At 42.5% G+C, this 15424-nt stretch overlaps 2 protein-coding genes across 2 annotated transcripts in view; both read right to left on the reverse strand.

Moving 5' to 3' along the window:
• Nucleotides 1-15424, reverse strand: part of LOC105499750 (thymosin beta-15A) — a 42945-nt gene that overhangs the window by 25439 nt on the left and 2082 nt on the right. The window lies entirely within an intron of this gene.
• LOC105499751 (solute carrier family 25 member 53-like) lies at nt 273-10084 on the reverse strand. The gene has a single exon (XM_071088508.1). It carries the CDS (start codon nt 8595-8597, stop codon nt 7704-7706), a length of 894 nt encoding a protein of 297 aa, XP_070944609.1. The 5' UTR covers nt 8598-10084; the 3' UTR covers nt 273-7703.

Below are 15424 nucleotides of genomic sequence, written 5' to 3' on the forward strand. Positions count from 1 at the left end.
AAATTGGACCTCTATTCTCATATTCTACATGAAAATTAATTCCAAGTATATTCAAAACATAAATGTGAAAGTCAAAACTATAAAAGTGTTAAATGTTATTATAAAGGAATATCTTCATGATATTGGGGTATAGAAAGATTTCATTGAAAAGACACAAAAAGCACTTACCATAAAAAAGGATTGATAACTTCGATATCTATCTTATAATTAGAACTTATGTTTATCAAAAGAAATCATTAAAATGGAAAAATAAGTGACAAAATTGGGAGAGATATATGGAACACATATAAAGGAGAAAGAACTAAAAACAACTTCTACAAATTAATTTGAAAAAGTTACACAACTCAACAGGAAAAAATGGCAAATGTCTTGAATAAATGCTTCACAAAAGAGGAAATACTAACATTCAATACGCTTGTGAAAAGATGCTCAACATTATTAGTAATCAGGAAAATCAAATTATAAGATGCCATTTACACTCATTAGATAGGCAAAAATTAAGAAGTCTGATAATACTAAGTGTTGACCACCAGGTGGAGCAATGGGAACTGTTAAACCTGGCTAGTAAGGGTGTGAATTGGTACATGCCATTAGGAAAAGTTAGGCATCATTCAATTAAATTGAAGGTGCTCATATTCCATAAACCAGAATTCTACATAAATCCCCTAGAGATATCTGTGTTTATGTACATTACCAAGAAAAATCATGGTAGTTCTGTTTTGTAACAGTCAAAAATTGGATTTCATACCACCCCAGTTAAAATGACCATTATCAAAAAGACAAAAAAAAATGACAGATGCTGGCAAGGATGTGGAGAAAGGGGAACTCTTATACACTGTTATTGGGAATGTAAGTTGGTACAGCCATTATGGAAAATGGTATGGGTGTTCCACAAAAAACTAAAAATAACACTATCATTATGATTCAGCAATCTTGCTGCTGGGTATATTTCAAAAAAAAATTTTTTTAACCGTATATTGAAGAGATATCTGCACTCCTATGTTTATTGCAGCACTATTCACAAGATCCAAGTTATGGAATCAACCTAAGTGTCCATCAGTCAATAAATGGATAAAGAAAATGTTGTATATGTACACATTTTAATAGTATTAAGCTATAAAAAAGGAATGCAAGACTCCTGGGCAAGACGGCTGAATAGGAACAGCTCCAGTGTGTAGCTCTCAGCGAGACCAATGCAGAAGGTGGGTGATTTCTGCATTTCCAACTGAGGTAACCGGTACATCTCATTGGGACTGGTTAGACAGTGGGTGCAGCCCACAGAGGGCGAGCAGAAGCAGGGTGGGGCATTGCCTCACCCAGGAAGTTCAAGGGGTCGGGGAACTCCCTCCCTAAAGCCATGAAGGACTGTGCCATGAGGGACTGTGCTATCTGGCCCAGATACTACGCTTTTCCCAAGGTCTTTGCAACCTAAAGACCAGGAAATTCCCTCAGGTGTCTACACCACATGGGCCCTGGGCTTCAAGCACAAATCTGGGCGGCTGTTTGGGCAGACACCGAGCTAGCTGCAGGAGTTTTTTTTCATACCCCAGTGAAGCCTGGAACACCAGCAAGACAGAACCGTTCATTCCTCTGGAAAGGGGACTGAAGCCAGGGAGCCAAGTGGTCTTGCTCAGCGGATCCCAGTCTCACAGAGCCCAGCAAGCTAAGATCCACTGTCTTGAAGTTCTTGCTGCCAGCACAGAAGTCTGAAGTCGACCTGGGACGCTCGACCTTGGTGGGAGAGTGGGGGGTCTGCCATTACTGAGGCTTGAGTAGATGGGTTTTCCCCTCACAGTATAAACAAAGCCTCTGGGAAGTTCTGACTGGGCAGAGCCCACTGCAGTGCCACAAAGTCGCTGTAGCCAGATTGCCTCTCTAGATTCCTCCTCTCTGGGAAGGGCATCTCTGAAAGAAAGGCAGCAGCCCCAGTCAGGGGCTTATAGATAAAACCCCCATTTCCTTGAGACAGAGCACGGAGAAGGGGCGGCTGTGGGTGCAGTTTCTGCAGACTTAAACATTCCTGCCTGCTGGTTCTGAAGAGAGAAGCAGATATCCCAGCACAGTGCTGTAGCTCTGCTAAGGGACAGATTGCCTCCTCAAGTGGGTCCCTGACCCTTGTGCCTCCTGACACGGAGACACCTCCCAGCAGGGGTCAACAGACACCTTATACAGGACAGCTCCAGCTGGCATCTGGCAGGTGCCCCTCTGGGACAAAGCTTCCAGAGGAAGGAGCAGGAAGCAATCTTTGCGGTTCTGCAGCCCCCACTGGTGATACCCAGATAAACAAGGTCTGGAGTGGACCCCCAGGAAACTCCAGCAGACCTGCAGAAGAGTGGCCTGACTAATAGAAGGAAAACCAACAAACAGAAAGCAATACCATCAACAGCAACAAAAAGGACAAACACGCAAAAACTCCATCCAAAGGTCACCAACAGCAAAGACCAAAGGTAGATAAATCCACGAAGATGAAGGAAAAACAATGCAAAAAGGCTGAAAATTGCAAAAACCAGAAAGCCTCTTCTCCTCCAAAGGATTACAGAGATTGAAGATCAACTTAATGAGATGAAGCATGAAGACGAGATTAGAGAAAAAGGAATGAAAAGGAACAAAAAAAAAAGGCTCCAAGAAATATGGGACTATGTGAAAAGAACAAACCTATGTTTGATCGGCGAACCTGAAAGTGATGGGGAGAATGGAACCAAGTTGGAAAACACACTTGACGATATTATCCAGGAGAACTTACCCAACATAGCAAGGCAGGCCAACATTCAAATTCAGGAAATAGAGAGAACACCACAAAGATACTCCTCGAGAAGAGCAATTCCAAGACACATAATTGTCAGATTCACCAAGGTTGAAATGAAGGAAAAAATGTTAAGGGGAGCCAGAGAGGAAGGTCGGATTACCCACAAAGGGAAGACCATTAGACTAACAACAAATCTCTCTGCAGAAATCCTACAAGCCAGAAGAGAGTGGGGCCAATATTCAACATTCTTAAAGAAAAGAATTTTCAAACCAGAATTTCACATCCAGCCAAATAAAACTTCATAAGCAAAGGAGAAATAAAATCCTTTAGAGACAAGCAAATGCTAAGGGATTTTGTCACCATCAGGCCTGCCTTACAACACCTCCTGAAGGAAGAACTAAATACAGAAAGGAAAAACTGGAACCAGCCACTGCAAAAACAAACCGAAATGTAAAGACCATCGACACTATAAGAAACTGCATTAACTAATGGGCAAAATAACCAGCTAGCATCATAATGACAGGATCAAATTCACACATAACAATATTAACCTTAAATGTAAATGGGATAAATACCACAATTAAAAAGCCATAGACTGGCAAATTGGATAAAGAGTCAAGACCCATCAGTGTGCTGTATTCTGGAGACCCATCTCATGTGCAAAGACACACATAGGCTCAAAATAAAGGGATGGAGGAAGATTTATCAAGCAAATGGAAAGCAAAAATAAGCAGGGGTTGCAATCCTACTCTCTGATAATACAGACTTTAAACCAACAAAGATCAAAAAAGACAAAGAAGGGAATTAAATAATGGTAAAGGGATCAATGCAACAAGAAGAGCTAACTATCTTAAATATATGTGCACCCAATACAGGAGCACTCAGATTCATAAAGCAAATTCTTAGAGACCTACATAGAGACTTAGACTCCTACACAATAATAGTGGGAGACTTTAACAACCCACTTTCAATATTAGACAGATCAACGAGACAGAAAACTAACAAGGATATTCAAAACTTGAACTCAGTTCTGGACCAAGCGGACCTAATAGACATATATAGAACTCCATCCAAATCAGCAGAATATACATTCTTCTCAGCACCACATAGCACTTATTCTAAAATCGACCACATAATTGGAAGTAAAACACTCCTCAGCAAATGCAAAAGACCGGAAATCATAACAGTCTCTCAGACCACAGTGCAATCAAATTAGATCTCAGGATTAAGAAACTCACTCAAAACCGCACAACTACATGGAAACTAAACAACATGCTCCTGAATGACTACTGTGTAAATAATGAAATTAAGGCAGAAATAAATAACTTCTCTGAAACCAATGAGAACAAAGATAAAAAGTACCACAATCTCTGGGACACAGCTAAACCTGTGTGTAGAGGGAAATTTATAGCACTAAATGCCCACAGGAGACAGCAAGAAAGATCTAAAATCGACACCTTAACATCATAATTAAAAGAACTAGAGAAGCAAGAACAAACAAATTCAAAAGCTAGCAGAAGACAAGAAATAACTAAGATCAGAGCAGAACTGAAGGTGATAGAGACACAAAAAATCCTTCAAAAAATCCATGAATCCAGGAGCTGGTTCTTTGAAAAAAAATAACAAAATAGATAGACCTCTAGCCAGACTAGTAAAGAAGAAAAGAGAGAAGAATCAAATAGACACAATAAAAAAAAGATAAAGGGGAGATCACCACTGATCCCACAGACATACAAACTACCATCAGAGAATACTATAAATACCTCTATGCAAATAAACTAGAAAATCTGGAAGAAATGGATAAATTCCTGGACACATGCACCCTCCGAAGACTAAACCAGGAAGAACTCGAATCCCTGAATAGACCAATAACAAGTTCTGAAATTGAGGCAGTAATTAATAGCCTACCAACCAAAAAAAGCTCAGGACCAGATGGATTCACAGCTGAGTTCTACCAGAGGTACAAAGAGGAGCTTGTACCATTCCTTCTGAAACTATTCCAAACAATAGAAACAGATGAGCTCCTCCCTAACTCATTTTATGATGCCAGCATCATCCTGACACCAAAACCTGGCAGAGACACAACAAAAAAAGAAAATTTCAGGCCAACATCCTTAGTGAACATCAATGTGAAAATCCTCAATAAAATACTGGCAAAACGAATCTAGCACCACATTAAAATGCTTATCCACCACAATCAAGTCAGCTTCATCCCTGGGGTGCAAGGCTGGTTCAACACACGCAAATCAATAAATGTAATCCATCACATAAACAGAGCTAATGACAAAAGCCATATGATTATCTCAATAGATGCAGAAAAGGCCTTTGATAAAATTCAACACCATTAATGCTAAAAACACTCAATAAACAAGGAATTGATGGAACATATTTCAAAATAATGAGAGCTATTTATGACAAACCCACAGCCAATATCATACTGAATGGACAAAAGCTGGAAGTATTCCCTTTGAAAACTGGTTCAAGACAAGGATGCCCTCTCTCAACACTCCTATTCAACATAGTATTGCAAGTTCTGGCCAGGGCAATCAGGCAAGAGAAACCAATAAAGTGTATTCAAATAGGAAGAAAGGAAGTCAAATTGTCTCTGTTTGCAGATGACATGATTGTATATTTAGAAACCCCATGGTCTCAGCCCATAAACTCCTTAAGCTGATAAGCAACTTCAGCAAAGTCTCAGGATACAAAATCAATGTGCAAAAATCATAAGCATTCTTATACACAAATAATAGTCAAACAGAGAGCCAAATCATGAGCAAACTCCCATTCATAATTGCTACAAAGATAATAAAATACCTAGGAATCTAACTTAAAAGGGATGTGAAGGACCTCTTCAAGGAGGACTACAAACCACTGCTCAAGGAAATAAGAGAGGACACAAACAAATGGAAAAACATTCCATGTTCACCATGTTCATGGATAGGAAGAATCAATATCATGAAAATGGCCATACTGCCCAAAGTAATTTTTAGGTTCAATGCTATTCCCTTCAAGCTACCATTGACTTTCTTCACAGAATTAGAAAAAAACTACTCTGAATTTCATATGGAAGCTGGGCGTGGTGACTCATGCCTGTAATCCCAGCACTTTGGGAGGCCAAGGCAGGTGGATCACCTGAGGTTGGGAGTTCGAGACCAGCCTGACCAATATGGAGAAACCCCATCTCTACTAAAAATACAAAATTATCTGTAGGGGGAAACTATAACACATGTCATCTTGGAAATCCTCAAAACCCCAGAGTTGAAACAAATAGGACAGTTATACATTGTGAATCTGTTTGAGAAGTTTCAGTTCCTGAACTGGTGCTAATAGCAAACATGCCATCAGTAACACAAACTCATCAAATGTTCCAGTTGAAAGTAATTTTTTATTATTACTATTATCATCAGTAGAAGCATCATTATCATTAGCACAAAACTAAATCCGCTATTAAAAGAAAACAAAAACACAGCCCAAAGGCATGTGTCCTGCTGACAGTGAGTCAATAAGTTTATCTTCGTGTACAAGGGACAGTACCCAGAGAATATACCACATCACAGCTTGATAATAAATTCAATAATTCGACCAACGTTATTGAGCACCTAGGCACAATGGAAGATTTAAAAATGCATACAAGAATCCCTGCTTTCAATAAGTTCTATGGTCTAGTAGGAGGTATTGAAGAATACAAGAACAGAGTCACATGAGATTAGTGACATAATAGAATCAGTACCATGTATGAAGTGCTGTTAGAAAGGGGCATCACAGAGACTAATGTCGCATTCAGTTGGGGGAAATCAAGAGGCTCCATAGAGAAGGTGACCTCTGAACTGGGCTTTGAGGAGCTGGAAGGATTCTGGTAGACTGGCATGTGAAGAAGGAGCACTGCAGGTGGAAAGAATAGTGTGGGCCAAAGTATGGCCATGGGAAAGTTCATGGAATGTCTGGGGAGAGAACAAGAGTTCATTATGGCTAGTGTTTGGGGTTTATGTAAGTGGGGTGACAATATGTTGAAAGTTATATGAGGACCGTATTTTGAAAGGCTCTGAATGACAGGCTAAGATTTCTGATCTTTATGTCATACTAACTACATTTACCACATCAACAAAATATGCAATTATCTGTGAAGAGATATGGTCACTTCACTTCCAGGTTTCTTAGGGAAACTAAAATAGTTTCTAGGCAATGTTATCACTTTGCTGTCAGAAATGTCCTAGCAAATAACACCAAGCAGACTATAGCAAATGTTTCTATTTTGCATGTAATTAAATCTCTTCTTTCGAAGTTTTATCCTTTCCATCCATGGGCCATACTTCTTCACACTCCCATCTCCAGCCCCACTAGTTCTTGTGGCACCTGATGAGTTCACGCAAGCCTAATTTGGGATTTCCAGTCACAGCTGCTACCCTGAAAGTAGGACCCACAGCCTTGAGAAGTGAGAGGTGGTGGTAGAGGCAGTGAACAATGTCATGAAAATGTAGCCATCTGAGTTTTATGGAATTCCCATCCTAAGAGTCAAGCATAGTTCTTTGAAATTGGAGTTCCACTCAATTTGGTCTGGAGGACACCTAGAGGGGTCCCAGAGCTCAAAGTGCCTAAATAAGGTCATCTTTTAAGTTTCTGCTTATTGCCAAGGAATTCCTTAAAGGAATGACACTTAATCTGTGTTACACGTTATTTAAAGGCCTCCTGGCTCTGAGGCTACTGAAGCTGTGGAGAGACTGGGGCGAACGTTTCTTTTTGACTAAGGAATCCTGTTGGGCTTTGTCCTTGCTCAACAGGTTGGTAGTTGGGAACTTCTCCCATGCAATGAGTTTACAGATGCTAAAGTATTAGGCAACTGAGCCAAAGAAGTAAGCTACATAGAACCAAGCAGGGAAGATTTAGAATAACAAAGATGGCATGGCCACACTTTCTGCAGCTAGTCAGTCTTCAGCTCTTTCCTGGAGTGTGACTTCCTCTACAGATACTCATGGATTGCTGTAGTGAGGCCCCATGTCACCCTGGACCTTAGGATGACCAGGAAGCCTCCACCGTAGATCAGGAGGATCAGGAGTAGCTTTTGGCCCCAAGTGTCCCACACATCCTGGGCAGAGACCCACAGGCTTGGCATGCTCTGCCATCCAATATGGGACTGCATATTACCAACCAGCACAATCAGAGGATACAGAACTAGGCAGGTGATTGTTTCATTGACACTACCAGACAACAAGGCAGGAACCCAATGGGGCAGGCCTTGCTCTGCCAGGCCATCCTGGATGGGGTGCTTGAAAGAAAAATATAGAGCACTCCCCAGGCTGTTCCTGGCCAGGACAGGCCAGAAACCACGGTAGTAGCCCCGTGACAGCTGCCCCCAAAGCCCATAAGAATTGAATTCTTCAAGAATGTTGAAGCTGCTGGGGAAGCGAGCTTGCTTGTGACCATCCTGGAGTACATTTTGCACCCTTTCAAAGGGGCTGAGTGCCACAGCCTCCACCAGGCCAGACATGACCCCTGCAACCCAGTGGTGTCCCAGGGTATGTGGCCCAACAGGAGAGAGAAAGCACAGCAGGCTATCATAAGTCCCAAACAGAAGAGTCCTTTGCAACGTCTTGGAGAGAAGAGGAGGGTAGGTTCCCCAGTAGAAGTATTGAGGACCTTCGTGCCAAAGCTGTCTCACAGCCTCTGACACTGCCATGGCATGGATCTGTTGCCGGAACACAAACTTATAGATAGGAAAGGTCAGAAAAGTAGACATAGAGTTGGAAACGGCCCCAAGGGCATAGGCCTGGGAATGCCAGCTTTTCTTTCCTGGAGCCTCTGCACGTGTCCTGTGCTGAAGCTCCTTCCTGGGAGAGTGGTTCTGCTCCCCCATGCTGAAGACAACTGTGTGCAGATGGAAGAAACTGGCAAGGGTGGAAAAAAAGAGATTAGACCAACCAATTAATTCTGTTGGCAAGCATTTTCATTGCTTAATTGGAAATGAACCCTAAGAAACTCAGCTCGACAGAAACAAGCAATTCTTTGAGCCAGTTTCTGATATATAAGCACACCCTTAAGAAATTAAGAATTCATTAACCTTAAATTAAAAGAAAGGCAATCAGTTTTTCTGAACAGAGCCACCACTACAGTATTTTGCTGACACAGCAAATATTCCAATATTCAAAGAAGGATTACAACTGAAGAACATGAAATAGAGGAGGGGAAGACTCCAAAACCTAATGCATCAACTTTCATGACATAAAACTGTCCATTTTATAAACTACTAGAATAATAAGTTGCTATTCTGTTTCAAAAAAAACTGGCACTGTCTTGCAGAAGAAGAAAGGCATTTAACAGTTGAAGTGCAATGCTTTCTCTAGAAGTTGGTATTAAATTTGGAGAGGGGGAATCTCCCCTCACCTTTCTCTCCCTAGATTTCTGCCCAAGTTGTAGATGTTTCATGGCAATGCCCAGCCCCTCTCCGGCAAGTGGGGAAGGGAAAGAGCAGCTACTCTTGGAAGTTCAGTGCCTAAAGGATCAACACCTGGCAATTTCCAAACCTAACCTTTTAGACTTGTAGTTATATAACAGAGCAGGGTTTCTTAAACTCCGTGCTATTGACATTTTGGGCAGGATAATTTTTTATTCTTGGTCCCTGTCCTGTGCATTGGAGGATATTCAGAGGCTCCCTGGCTTTGACTCAGTGTGTGCCAGTAGCACCAGTGGTGACATACCCAGTGTGACGACCAAAAATATCTTGAGACCTTGCCAAATGTCCACTGGGAGGCAAAACTGTTCCCGGCTCAGAACCACTATACTATATAGAATAGGCAGTGCAAGGACTCCAAACTATTGCTTCTTATCCCAGAAAGGCCGGGAAGCAGATGGCTAGTATGAGAAGCAACTTGGAAGCCAGGACATATCAAGGAACTTTGGGATCGAAAAAAAATGAATGCTCAGAGCAGATCTGAGGAAGTTTGCCGGGAAGGAAAGAGGGGGTCCCTGGGCTGACGAGACAGGGTGTGCAACAGCCAGAGCTGGCACCTCAGGGAAAGAGCACAGAGCTGTGTGGGTGTGGGGCAGGAGGACAAGGGAGAGGGGGAGGGGCATGATGGCCAGTCTGGAGGGCTTCCATCTACAGTGACAGGGACAGGAAGCCTGGCAGGAACAGCAGACCCACAGGTTCCCCTCAGAACCCTGGGCTATGTGGTGGAGGGTGTGAAGGTTGGGACTCTAATTAAGCTAGCAGACCGATGGGGGACCACAGAGTCCAGGATGAGGTCCCCAGGGAGGAGTAGAAGCCACACACTGCAAGAAGCCCAGTGCAGCCTTCCCAGGGCTGCCAGGCCAAGAATCCACCTTGGCGTACTATTCCTTCCAGAATCACTCCCATCAGCTCTGCTCTTCCCTAGCCCCTTCTCCCTGCTACATCCATCTCCCCACAATCCCATTCCTGTCCCCCCGCCCCATCCATATCCCCACAGTCTCATTCATACCCCCCGCTCCATCCATATCCCCTCAATCTCATTCAATCCCCCCTGCTCCATCCATATCCTCACAATCTCATTCATACCCCACCCCGTTCCATCCATATCCCCACAATCTCATTCATACCCCCCTGCTCCATCCACTTTCCCACAATCTCACTTTACCACCACTCCCAGCCACACTCACCTCTTGGTGGAGAGATATGGAGGCTCAGCCTCCTGCGCTTGGCCCATCACCACCTCCCCGTCCTCCGTATTCCATGATGGCCTTAAGCCTCAGCCTCCTTAATGCTCATGGCCAGTAAACTGGGAGGGCCCCTCTGCCTCTTACCCTTTAGCTGAGAAATGAGCAGGAGTAAAAGTTCAAGAGGCCCACTATTTGCATCCCTCTGGGGCACCTCTGGCCCCTGGCAGCCCCACTTCCATTTCTCCAGAGCCAAAGGAGACTCCTCCCAGATACCCAGGCCGCTAAATCCACAGGAGCCCCCAACAGTCCTCAGCTCTCCTACCAAAGATCTTCTTTCCAAAGTCTTACCTTCACCTAAATAAGGACAGGTGGTGAGGCAAATATTTGTCCTTTCTTCTACCTCAGAGTGCAATAATGTTCCACTTCCTCCCTACCATTTATAAACATGTGTTCACTGACACCATAAGGTAGGGCGATTTAGCAGAAAGAAAACTGGGCTAGGATTTGGCAGTGCAAGGACTCCTAACTATTGCACCTACCCCAGAAAGGCCAGGAAGCAGGTGGGGTAGTATGAGATACTAGCATTCTAAGTGAGTTTTGTTATTAACTTGATGTGTGACCTTTAGAAATTCAGTAACATCTTGGAGCCTTACCCACCTGAGCTGTAAAAGGAGCAGAAAGGGCAAAATAATTTGGAGTCATCTCCATACCATATCTGTCAGAGGGGGTTGATATGGGGGCATTCAGGCCAGTAGTCCAGTACTTGATAGAGGAATTGTACTTTTTAATCTCCGACTCCTTCTGCCATTTTTGTAAATCATTGCGGGGGACTAAAAGTGATCAATAATTGAGAAACATCTCACCTTAAATATGTAATCCATTGTATAAATCCAATCCTTTCCATTTTATGGGACTGAAGATCATGTTTCTCCAATGTATTTTCTGTTAAGATGCCAGGCTTTGGAAAGGGCAGACAGACCCAAGACTGAATTCTGCCTCTGCCACTTACTTAACTGTGTGACCTCGGGCAAGACATTTCATTCAGTCTCAGGTTCTTCAGCTACAAAACAGGGACATTAAGACCCACCTCAAAACATTGTGGCAGAGATTAACAACATAAAATGAGATAAAGTGGTTGAGAATCCATAACACGGTGGCCTCGATAAAAGATATCAAAAAAAAAAAAAGATGCTTCTGTACCTCACTATCTGTCTCCACAGAGCGCATTCTCTTTCCAGACACTCTCAGGACAGCCAGAAGCAGATAAAGAGGCATGTAGGAACACAACTTGTGTTCCTAAGGGAGGCAGAGAAGCCCTTTCTTCCACAAATGGGAAGGCACAACATAAATAATCTAGGAGAGCCTGGCCCCTTGACCTGAATTCAAAGTACAGACCACAGAATGGACCTACAGTTGGCCTTGAGCAGATATCACCTGTACCCTGACCTGCCTCCTATGTTTACAGACTAGTAAAATGAGCCCAGGGGATTCCAGATTCTCCCAGCCAGTCTAGTCCACATGGGTAGCCTGTGTGATTGCCCCAGGATCCAGCCACAAATGAATGCGTTTGTCTGTTCATTCGGGGCATCTCTCAGCCAGTCCTTTGGTCAGCTCACAAACATGTACTGATCATCCACTAAATCATTGTGGGTAAACCACCATGGAGCTAGAGTGAATAGAATTTGGTGCCTATCCTCAAGTGCCTGGGAATCTAGTAGGGGAGACAGGTAAACAATGAGCTAAACTCTACAGAAAGACAAAATAAAGGGTACACTAATGAAGGTGGAAGCAAAAAGACAAGAGCAATTTATTCCTCCTGGGACGAGGAGCACCCAAGAAACTTCTCTGAGAAGGGGCATATGACACAGTCCTTAACTGAGTAGAGTAGCATAGGGTCTTGTTAGGTAGAGGAGTGAGAGCAAGCATTGTAGGCTGAGAAAGTGACCTAAGGCACATAGGCTTAAAAGTGTGAGTTGTGCATGGGGATGGCCTACGCCATGTGGTGAGAAGGAAATAGAGCAGTGGTTGACAGAGAGGAGCCTATTTAGAATGAGGACCACATTTGTCTTCCCCACTGCATTGTGTCCTAGGGCACAGACATGGGCTCTGAATTCAGCCAGCCCTGGGTTTGAATTTCACTCTGTCACTTCCTAGCTTTATAACCTTGGCCAAGTTTCTTCACCTCTCTGATCCTCAGTATCTTTATATGTAAAATCATTGTCATGAAGGATGCATGAGACAAAGTATGGAAAGTGCTTAGCACAGCACCTGGTATATAAGTTGCTCCATAAGTTATATTAATAATTTCATTTTTAAAAATGAGATAATACTAGGAATCCAACTTACAAGGGATGTGAAGGACCTCTTCAAGGAGAATTACAAACCACTGCTCAATGAAATAAAAGAGGACACAAACAAATGGAAGAACATTCCATGCTCATGGATAGAAATAATCAAAATTGTGAAAATGGCCATAATGCCCAAGGTAATTTATAGATTCAATGCCATCCCCAACAAGCTACCAATGACTTCCTTCACAGAATTGGAAAAAACAACTTTAAAGTTCATACGGAACCAAAAAAGAGCTCGCATAGCCAAGACAATCCTAAGCCAAAAGAACAAAGGTGGAGGCATCAGGCTACCTGACTTCAAACTATACTACAAGGCTACAGTGACCAAAACAGCATGGTACTGGTACCAAAACAGAGATATAGACCAATGGAACAGAACAGAGCCCTTGGAAATAATACCACACATCTACAACCATCTGATCTTTGACAAATCTGACAAAAACAAGAAATGGGGAAAAGATTCCCTATTTAATAAATGGTGCTGGGAAAACTGGCTAGTCATATGTAGAAAGCTGAAACTGGATCCCGTCCTTACACCTTACACAAAAATGAATTCAAGATGGATTAAAGACTTAAATGTCAGACCTAAAAACATAAAATCCCTAGAAGAAAATCTAGGCAATACCATTCAGGACATAGGCACGGGCAAGGACTTCATGTCTAAAACACCAAAGGCAATGGCAACAAAAGCCAAAATTGAGAAATGGGATCTAATTAAACTAAAGAGCTTCTGCACAGTAAAAGCAACTACCATCAGAGTGAACAGCAACCTACATAATGGGAGAAAACTTTTGCACCCTACCCATCTGACAAAGGGCTAATATCCAGAATCTAAAAAGAACTTAAACAAATTTACAAGAAAAAATCAAACAACTCCATCAAAAAGTGGGCAAAGGATATGAACAGACACTTTTCAAAAGAAGACATTTATGCAGCCAACAGACACATGAAAAAATGCTCATCATCACTCGCCATCAGAGAAATGCAAATCAAAACCACAATGAGACACCATCTCACACCAGTTAGAATGGCAATCATTAAAAAAATCCGGAAACAACAGGTCCTGGAAAGGATGTGGAGAAATAGGAACACTTTTACACTGTTGGTGGGACTGTAAACCAGTTCAACCATTGTGGAAGACAGTGTGGCGATTCCTCAAGGATCTAGAACTAGAAATACCATTTGACTCAGCCATCCCATTACTGGGTATATACCCAAAGGATTATAAATCATGCTGCTATAAAGACACATGCAAACGTATGTTTATTGTGGCACTATTCAAGATAGCAAAGACTTGGAACCAACCCAAATGTCCATCAATGATAGACTGGATTAAGAAAATGTGGCACATATACATCATGGAATACTATGCAGTCATAAAAAAGGATGAATTCATGTCCTTTGTAGGGACATGGATGAAGCTGAAAACCATCATTCTCAGCAAACTTTTGCCAGAACAGAAAACCAAACACCACATGTTGTCACTCATAGGTGGGAATTGAACAACGAGAACACTTGGACACAGGATGGGGAACATCACACACTGGGGCCTGTTGTGGGGTGGGGGGAGGGAGGAGGGACAGCGTTAGGAGATATGCCTAATGTAAATGACGAGTTAATGGGTGCAACACACCAACATGGCACATGTATACATAAGTAACAAACCTGCATGTTGTGCACATGTACCCTAGAACTTAAAGTATAACACTAATAATAAATAAATAAATAAATAAATAAATAAATAAATAAATAATGAGATAATAGGGCAGAGCTTGCAGTGAGCCGAGATCGCACCACTGCACTCCAGCCTGGGCGACAGTGCAAGACTCTGTCTTAAAAAAAAATAAAAAAATAAAGAGATAATGGGAATAAAGGCAAGATAACAACTAAATTATTCTAAAGGCTGCAATTGGTCTAATGAACTAGGTCATCTGCAGAATGCATTTTAGACTTTTTTGGAAGGCAAGAAAGAAGAGTTTTCATGGGCTTTGGAGTTTGACATCCCTGGCCTGCAGTCCCAGTGCCTCCACTTAAAAGTTTAAGCCTAACACAAGTTACTTAACGTTCCTGAAATTCAGTTTCCCTCTCTGCAAAATAGGATACAATGACTGTTTTAACAGTGTTGCTGGGAAGCTTAAATGAGATAACAGATAGAAAGTTCCTGGCACAAAGGAGGAAGGCAGCCAAAGGCAGCTATTATTGTTTCAGCTGAAAGCTTTATCTCCAAACCTTCAAGCTTTTAAGGTTTATGTGTTAAAATTACAAAATGTGGTCTCATTGGAGCCATCAGTTGGAACACACTCACACACATGAGGCCAGAGATAGGATGTCCTGTATTCAATTGGAGCCAGGTTGCAAATACGCCCCCAATCCCTGCACGAAGAGTCCCTCGCTTTGTTCCAGTAGCCCAACCCTGGCACCTTTACACAGTCCATTTCCTGTCACTATTTTTGTCCACTTATTCTTGGTCTTATGTGATTCCACTCCTACCAAGTCCAGCTGCAAATACCTAATTTGATGATGAAGCCAATTTAAACACTGAACAAGAGTCTTCTGGGAGGCAAGAGTCAGATGTCATGGGACAGGGGAGCAGAAGCAAAAGTCTGAAGGAAACCTAAGTGCTACTGCCAGCATCACCCTTGAGTGTGCGAGGTGAGCAACCTGCCTTATCCATACATCCACACTTTCCACCTTC

The sequence above is a fragment of the Macaca nemestrina genome, chromosome X, assembly GCF_043159975.1.
Source record: "Macaca nemestrina isolate mMacNem1 chromosome X, mMacNem.hap1, whole genome shotgun sequence".
In the NCBI taxonomy this organism is placed as follows: Eukaryota; Metazoa; Chordata; class Mammalia; order Primates; family Cercopithecidae; genus Macaca; species Macaca nemestrina.

Coding starts and splice junctions, on each gene's coding strand:
- LOC105499751 (XM_071088508.1), bottom strand. CDS start 8,597: ATGGGGGAGCAGAACCACTCTCCCAGGAAGGAGCTTCAGCACAGGACA.